At 37.1% G+C, this 9,094-nt stretch overlaps 2 protein-coding genes across 2 annotated transcripts; one reads left to right on the top strand and one right to left on the bottom strand.

Moving 5' to 3' along the window:
• Positions 1-120: 120 nt before the first annotated feature.
• Positions 121-2,959, top strand: LOC145913059 (uncharacterized). Its single transcript, XM_083000579.1, has one exon. It carries the CDS (start codon positions 177-179, stop codon positions 2,514-2,516), a length of 2,340 nt encoding a protein of 779 aa, XP_082856705.1. The 5' UTR covers positions 121-176; the 3' UTR covers positions 2,517-2,959.
• Positions 2,960-4,415: 1,456 nt separating this feature from the next.
• On the bottom strand, positions 4,416-8,167 carry LOC145913215 (tubulin-specific chaperone D-like). The gene has a single exon (XM_083000793.1). It carries the CDS (start codon positions 8,128-8,130, stop codon positions 4,591-4,593), a length of 3,540 nt encoding a protein of 1,179 aa, XP_082856919.1. The 5' UTR covers positions 8,131-8,167; the 3' UTR covers positions 4,416-4,590.
• Positions 8,168-9,094: the final 927 nt, after the last annotated feature.

A 9,094-nucleotide genomic window follows, 5' to 3' on the forward strand; every position in this document is an offset into this window, starting at 1 on the left:
TTTAAACGCGGTAGTAACTAACATACATTTTTGTTTTTCCTATAAATGTAGTATTGTAACCAATAATTCATTAGGTGAAGCAACATAAACATAGCAATTTTTTAATGTATGTAGTGCAACTATTTATGTAATATACTTGAAACACTGAAAGCTGTGCATAAAGGTTAACATGTCAGATGTGCACACAAAATAACAATACATTGTCAAAGGTGATTGGAATAGGTTACAATATGACTGGAGAAGGCAGCAAAATTTTTCAACTTTTGAATTTTGCTTTGAGTAAGACCAATAATGTCTTGCCTGGTGAAAGATTTGCAAGCGAGCTTGTCCAGGATTGTTTGGATTTGTACTCCAAAGATTATCAATGCACAACTATTGACAATGCTAAAGGCGTCTTATGCAGCACCTATCCTGTGAAATTGATCGTGCCATTAAAGCAAAAATCACCAAGTGCAAATAAAAATGTCGTGGAAATCAACATGGATGAAATGGTTGATTTGATTCAAAGAGGAAAATTTGCCAGGACCAGAGGAAGGTTTCCTGTTCCTGTTTTGCTGATTGGAGACAAATTTGTTTGTCGCTCCTCCACTTTAGCACGATCGCCTGAAATATATACAAGAACTGGATATCATTATTTTGTCCATGGCGATCCATATGCTGCAGATAATGAAAGCCAACTGCCACCAGCTGCCACTGAAAAAAACGGAATAGGAAACTCAGTTTACACTGAAACAGAAGCTTCCAACATACCAGTTCGTTACAATCCAAGTTTGACAGAAAGTAACATCGAGTCTTCAGTAGTAATTAATGGGTCTGGCAATAGGAAAAAGTTGCATTCCCAAGCATCACCTGTCAATGGAACCAGTCAGAACAAACAGTGGCTGATTGACAAAATGAGAAACACTGACATTGACTTGCTTTGTTTGCTGAAAACCAATGTCATATGCGATTTCATGGTGGAAAAAAAGAAAGTGAAGTTTGGAATGAATGTAACATCATCTGAAAAAGTGGACAGACAACAAAGATATTCCAAGTTTGACTTAATAAGCATCCCATATCCTGGATGTGAGTTTTTTGCAGATTACACTAATAATAACTACACTGGCGTTGGTTTAAAATTCGACTGGACCCAGCAATTCGTTGATGCTCAGCTTCAAGTTCCCGATAACATGAAAGAATTTTCTGAGGTTGATTGGAAGGAGTACATGCATTGGGATTTGGTGAAGTTGACTCAAAACTATCTCAAACTACTGCTGAACTGTATTTCAAAACCTTGTTGCAGTGGAGTGTTGCTGCACTGCATATCTGGATGGGATAGGACTCCTTTGTTTGTTTCATTACTTAGATTGTCACTGTGGGCTGATGGTCTGATTCACCAATCTCTTAATGCAGAAAATATTGTTTTCTTGACCCTTGCCTATGATTGGCTCTTGTTCAGTCATCAATTTGCAGATAGGATTGGAAAAAGTGAAGAAATTATGAGATTTTGTTTTGACTTTTTGGAATATATCACTACTGATGAATTTTCTCTCCTGAATGAGATGAATTGCACTGAACTAGATTCTCTTGAAGAAAGGGATTGTGGTTCAGAAGAAATGTTCTACCTTGAAGCTTCTGAAACAGAACCTAACTTTCTGTATTTCAGTAATCCAACAAATTTGAATTACCAAAATCAGCAACAAGTAACAAAAGAAGAAAACTCAGACCACTTGCCAACCTCTGAGGTGACAGAGGTACAACAGTGTCTGGATGATATTTTAAGTGAAGTTGTCGATCAACTTTGTAAGGATGTTGTTGTAAATGGTTACAGTAATGGACATGGAAACCAAGAACTGTTGCAATGTACTGAATGTACCACTGATTGGATTCATAAAAATGCTGCAATTTTGCCAATTAACACCAGTTCTGCTCAAACCACGGAGAACAATCATGTTCAACACAATGGAAATTTAGCAACAACCAAACTGCCCTCGTCTGTTCTTTCCTCAAGTTTTGAAACTGCTAAACTGAACTATTCACTTGCTCTTCAAACAAAGATTGATGAGAAAAAGATGTGCAGTTCTTTGCAAGACAACCATGGAAAAAGCAATCCAATTAAAATACCTTTGAGCAATGGTGTCAAATCTGGTGCTAACAACTGTATTGTAAAGGCATCTGAAAGTCCACAAAATGGTGCTGTTGCTGAACCAGGCAGCAGTTGGCAATTAATTGCATCTCCTGAGAATGGTCATCAATTTAATTTGCGTGACAATTTTAGTTTTTCATCTGATGTCATTTCGTCTACTGCAAGTCCATCCTCAAGGAAAAGCTCGTTTACTTCTTCAATGAATGGACATACTGAACTTGATGTTCTAAAACAAAAACTGTTACGCCGCAAAGAAAGACTAAGAGCGGCAAAAAGTGTAATGATACCAGCATACAGTGCAGCAGTGCAAGTACAGCGCAGAAAACAAGAACAACAGGGTGCACTTTCAGTTATCATGGGACATCTTGCTAATCTTGTCACAGGAAGCTAGCACACTTGCTGCCTCATTTTTTGAATGTTGTAATTATAAATTTTGCAGCATTGAAAAAAATACTTTTTAAGTTTAATCGTTTTCAACATAGTTTTTATCACCTAATATATGATGTTTGTTTTGTGTAATTGTCAGAAGGTTTGACCTTTGGATTTGTTTTGCTTTTGTGCTATGTGGGTTTAAAGCAGATGTATTGTTTGCCAGTATTTACACTCTCAATGTTCAACTATATTTCCAATTATGATTTATGTCCCTGCAAGTAAGCATAGACATGCTAATTTTTTGTTGAGAAAGTTAAAAGTTATTTATCATCAACAATTGCCTATTCAACATACAACATTTTTCTGTGTAACAAAATTAGCGAATTCTGTGCATTTTTTTTGTACTAGAATGCATCAGTGATTTTGTATGCTGGTAAGCCATTATAGTAGTGCTTGAAATGTTGGGGCTTTTGTTAGCAAGGTGTTTCAGTATAAATGGTAACCAATGAGTTATGAAAGAAACATGAATTGCATTTTTTTGGCATTAAAAATCAATAGCTTTACAGACGTGACACGTGCTACAGATAGAATGCTGTAACTTGTACATTTGCTATACGCGGTAACGACACCCAGTTAGTGTTATTATACAGACAAATTGCGCAAACCAAAACCGGCCGCACCTCTCATGCTTGGACGGAAATTGACGCAAATGACGTCACCAGTCCAGTTAAGTGATACCCAACAAAAATGATGTAGCTGTAGATGAAAACACAAACCAAATTTATAGCCAAGAATCCAGTAGACAAAATGACACTAAATACTGTACAACCATATTTTTGTGTAAGCTGCAGACAGATAACCACTGCTTCGACCTAAAAGGTCTCATCAGTGCAGCTGGTGTGACTTTCAGACGACTTTGCTGACCAAACGGCCAAGCAAAGACTTCCACTTTGTGGTTACTATACAATCACTGTCATCCGTTGGGCACCAAACTAAGTGCAACCTTACGGAGAAAGCAAGGTGGAAACACTACGGCCAAGCAAAGCTCAACCAATAGTGCCGTCAGGCCCCGTGTCACAATAATCATAAGATTAGCAAAGAGGCCATATTTTTATTTAGGAACATGACGGTTTTGTAAATCTTCAATACAAACAAAACAGCCAATGCAATAGTCGAGAATTTCGTGATACAGACGTTTTGATTGTTGGTTGTAGTACAACAATCGAAACGTCTGTATCATGAAATTCTCGACTATTTTAATTGTTCTATTAAAGATAGGTTGTAGCGCCGCTAACAATTCAGCTCTGACAGAGAACCCCCGAAATGTTACAGGCACCTTGAATCCCTAAAATCGTTACCAGGACGACAATTTTGTTTAATAACTGATGTGTTTTTTACTGGGGAGATCGATCAGCGATGTATAACGCTCACGAGCAAGATGTTAATACCTAACACCGAAGAAGTCTCGCCGGACAGCAGACAAAACGTCGGTTGCAATAAAAATCTCGTAACTTTTATGCCAAAAAAAAGTTCTTTTTAATTTTATGGCGTTTACCAATTTATTCCACAAAACCTCACTTTTTTGTGGGCGTCTCTAAAATGCCGTTCTAGGCATCGTAAGCATTGACAGTCTACGATGCCTAGACTTAATTGCCTAAAATGAGTTTTTAGAGGGACCTCTTTTTTGTTGGTATATTTCACTGGGCGACACAAGTAGTTATTCACATATTTTTATCCCCAAAATACCCATTGTAAAGTATGTTAGTTGGATAAACCTCAATTAGAAATTATTGTTGGAAAAAATATATGCACCTGTAAACAGACATTATAGCAGACATTATACCTTCGCTAAACCAGTTCAAAATTTCATGTAACTACTAACTAGCACTCACAAGATGCAAAAAAACACACAGCTGGGAAATTAATGTCAATTAATTATAAATTGAATAACACCTAAAAAATAAAAAGTGCACACAAAGGCATTCAAACAACTACACAGCATTCAATTGTTATCAGGTACTAACATTGCAAAATAAAGCATGCAACCTTGGAGTATTACAATGGTCATAGATACAAGGATTACCAGTGACTCTTTATTCATGTTTTTTAACTAAGCGAGGAACATGTACTCCAAATTGTCCACACAGTGAATTTCTTAAAGGTCTCAGTTCCTCAACAGGCTGATCCCACTCAACATCGCTTAGCACAGAAATTACAGAGTCCATGTCATCTGCATTACATAAATCATCATAAGTAAGAACGGTTTCGTACAACTGGGAAGCAGTTGTTCGTCTAACCACTGGAAATCGATGACACAACATTATCATAAGCTGGCTTATAACAGATTTTCGGCAGTCAGTTTGTTGAAATTGAAGCAAACCACAAAAGACATTGATAGAAACTAATAACTTTTGTGCATCCCTTGATTTTGAGATTTCCTGTTTTACCAAAGCCAAAATTTCAGTTGAAAAAGAAGTATCATTTTCAAGGATTGAAGAGAAGCAATCTTGGATTAACAACTGGTTTAATGTTTTTAGCAAAGGAACAGATACCCTATCTTTTTTTACATTGTTTTGAAAAACTTTCAACAAATCTTGGCAGAATCTTTCCATGGCCCCTGTGTCATCTTTAATAGAGTCCATGTATGAAAGAAGAGCAGCACTGCTTGCTTCAGCTAAAGATTGAGTTAAATCACCAACAGAGACCACCATGCCCAACAAGATATGATAAGAATACACTTCGATATGCAGTAATTTGGCCACTCTATCGAACAAGCGAGTCATGGTAAAGGAGGATAACCTGTTTTGGAAAACACTGCACAAATCAGATTTGCATGGAATGTTATTTATATGAGGGTCATGCAAAATAGTGACAAATGCAGTTACAGCCAAATCTCTAACTTTATGAATTTTTTCACAAGTTTGTTGCAGCACACCACACATGATACGGGTAACAATGTCAGTGCTAAGTAAAGCGTTGTCAGTACCAGCAATGAGAACAGTTATTTTTTGAATTGCATATACTGCTGCTTTTCTAACTTCTGAGCCAATGTCCCCTCTCTTGTCCCTGGTGTAATCACACATTGCATTTAGAATAGCATCAACTATGAGCTCCACATTTTCACTGCACATTCCACTGTTTTTGTTATTTTCAGCAGAAACACCAACAGTAGAACAAACCCGAGCCAAAGCCTTAACTGCATCCCTTCTTGACTCAGCAAAAGGTGCGTCGGTAGGCTCACACACTTTTGAGGCTTTAATTAAACCATTGCACACTTTCATAAAACACATTTGAAGAATGGGCTTTGGCAGGGATGCAATTGCCTGTGCATAACCACATCGCTTTCGTTCAACACTGCTGGAAAGATGAAGCAAATATTCATCAACAGCTTCAGCATGCTGCTCATGATTTGCCGTTGAAACAGCCTTAAATGGGTCAGATATAAGAGTGACTTGGTTAATTGATGACAGGGCGCTGATTGCAGTATTGCATATTTCCTCACTTAGAGTGTATGTGTGTAGGTTTGAAAGAGTTTCATGCAACAGTTCAGTCCATTGATCAATCACAATTTTTGCTACAAGGATGGTTTCAGTGCACTGTGATACTCTGGAAATGAGATGACAAGCAGCAACTCGCATTAGCTCTCCACCTGACCCTCTAAACAATTTTGAGTCGGACAGTTGTTTCACAATCCTGAAAATTCCTTTTAAGTGTGGATTTCGTGACAACAAGCCAACATTTCCCCCATTTTGTTCTATTTCATGTAAAGAGTGGACAACTTCAGCAACAATAAGCATGCTGCCATGCCTGGTAATAAGATCCATTCCTGTGCACAATGGAACAAGCTGACCTAAAACTGTTGTTGCAACATAGTCTGGTTTTAGCTTTGTCAGCTTGTGCAAAGCTTGAGCTGTTAACCACCTAATACTGTTATCCCAATGATCTCTCTTCTGTGTTGTCAAGTTGTTGATCAAGGCTGTAGTATATTCCCTGTGTTTAGCAATAAGCGGACTTATTTTTAAATAGGTATTGGACCTGTTGCTTACTGTGAAATAGTCAGCTATAGTCAAAATCTCAATTCCATGAGGAAAATGACCTTGACGACCGACATTTTCTTGAAAAGCAGCTGAAGCAGCACGCCTGCAGTTAACCTCCCTATCAAAAACTGTTGTCACAAGCAAGGTTTCAGCTATTTCATTGACATATGTCTTTAAAGTTTCTGCAGAATACGCTCTAGCAAAGGACCATGCCAAGTAACATGCAGCATCACGGACATGAGAACCCACACTGCTAGCACCACGCCGTTCATCATAAGTTAAAGCTTTTAGCAGAATAGGCACAACATTACTAAGGCACTCAGGTAAAAGCAAGCCTCTTCGTCCCAGTTCTGCCAAGGCCAAACAGCCACCATGCCATGCCCCATCTGATTGTGACAGGGAAAAGTTCTCCAATACACTGTCCACAATTTCATTTGCCAGCTCTTTTGGTAATCTGCCTGTGATTCTGCCCACACCTTTAGCAGCAGACCAACGGACTACAGTGTCCTTATCCTTTAATGCATTCAAAACAAGCTCAAGGATAGTTTCAATCTCACTTGGTATGTCATAATCTTCGTCCTCCTCAACTTCAGTCATAATAACATCTGGTTTAGGCTTCATAGATAATCTCAAGGTATCATCTAAACTTCTGTTTCCTCTTTTATATCGCCAAGCAGCAACTTTGGGTTTTAGCAAAGTCATTCCTATTCTTTGCACCAACTTTGTGTTTAGTTTTCTCAGCACAGTATTGTTAACTTTGTGTAAGTTGCACAATTGCACTTTTTCTAAAATCATGTTACAAAATGGTAGTAAGTCATCTCTTTTTCCATGTTTGAAAACCATTGCCATCACTGAAAGAGATCCTTTCATCTGAGTTAAACCAGTCATCAGTTCTGGGTCATTGTTCTCCAGTTTCTCAATGCACCAGTTTAAGAGAATTGGTAACTGATTCTTATAAATATCAGGTCTGGTCACAAACTTCGATAAAAGGAGAACCGCTGCTTCTTGACAATTGTCTGAGGACATTGTAAGATACAACCTTCCAACATCCAGAATACGAAATGTAATGGATTGCTTCTCATTTACACTGTCGGGAACATCAAATTTAGTCATGTTAAATGGTATGAGGCATATCATAGAAAGCCACAATAACAACATGTAACGTGTCTCCCAAGTATCTTGATCATGAACAGATTGACTGTCAAGCATGCTTAATACTGGTTCAAGATCAGAAACTTCATGAGGAAATTTTCTGATCATAATTTTATGTCCTCTCACTTTTGTTAAAAGGTAAATATATTTGAAAGCGCAGTGAATTTGATCAACTGGAGTCAATTTGTTCTGCACATAAGATAGTAACTTTACTAACAATATATCCAAATGGGGATCAAGTAAATGTGGTTGTTCAAGATACTTGTCCACTATTTCTGTGAATTTCTCATCGGACATCTCCTTCGAAGTTATGCTTTTTACAGCATTTGGAATGTTGTCAATAAGTTCATTTATTTCATCTGCCTCAGCGAAATGGTCAAGGGCAATTCCCTCAGTAATTCCTTCCTCAACATTGTTAGAATTTGAATCATCATCCACTTCCATATTGCTGTACTTTCAGCATGTAAATTAATTTACTACTTTTTCTGAAAAATTAGCAAAGCATAAAATTATTAAATGTTTTTTGTCATTACCAAAATGATTTCTTCACCATCAGCACTACTACACCCACAAGCACATTTTTAGCACTAACAAAAACTAAACCTAGATACTTTTTGTTCAATTTTTTAAAAAGAAAACATGGTCAATAAGCAACAAAACTACAGTATTTCAAACTGATTTTGCTTTTGCCTTGAATGCAGAAAATAAAATTGTCAATCACTGTCATTTTGGCAAAATTTTCACATAAATATTACGCATCAATGATTTCGACTTTGTTACGCTTTATTAAATTATTCTCTAAAAGCTTCCAAATTTAAATAACGTATGTGTAAAGGCAACAACACACATTTTTAGATCAATATATATCTATTTTTTGTTATATTGTACAAACCGAATACTTTTGTTGAAAAGATTTTGTGCACAAATTTTGCTAAATTTGAGTTTGAAATCTCAGACGGAAATTTACGAAATCCGAAAAGTTTCCGTGTGAGGTCCTGCAGCTTCACAACGGTTCAAATGATTGCCATTGTATGTAAATGTAACCATAGAATACTAAAACATCATAGAATGTTTTAGTATTCTATGATGTAACTGGAGTGCTACTTCTAGCAGTTTTAAAAGTGCTATGGGATCGGTCACAAACAGGCTAAACAAATCACTGTTGCCAAACAAATTTACAATTGATCTGTTACTGCATGTTTAGACAAACAATTGATGAAACCAGTTTCTTGTTTTGCTGCATTTTTAACGAATATATCAAATATCACTAAGCACTAGCCGATTGGAAAACGCCCAAAATCAAACCCACGTACAACTGATCGCTTTGTGACTTTACCCTCGACCATTCAGACATAGAAAAATCTGAGAGGAGCAATTCCCGCCCGCATAGGTAAGTTTCTTCAATGGA

The sequence above is a fragment of the Ascidia mentula genome, chromosome 9 (assembly GCF_947561715.1).
Source record: "Ascidia mentula chromosome 9, kaAscMent1.1, whole genome shotgun sequence".
NCBI classification, from domain to species: Eukaryota; Metazoa; Chordata; class Ascidiacea; order Phlebobranchia; family Ascidiidae; genus Ascidia; species Ascidia mentula.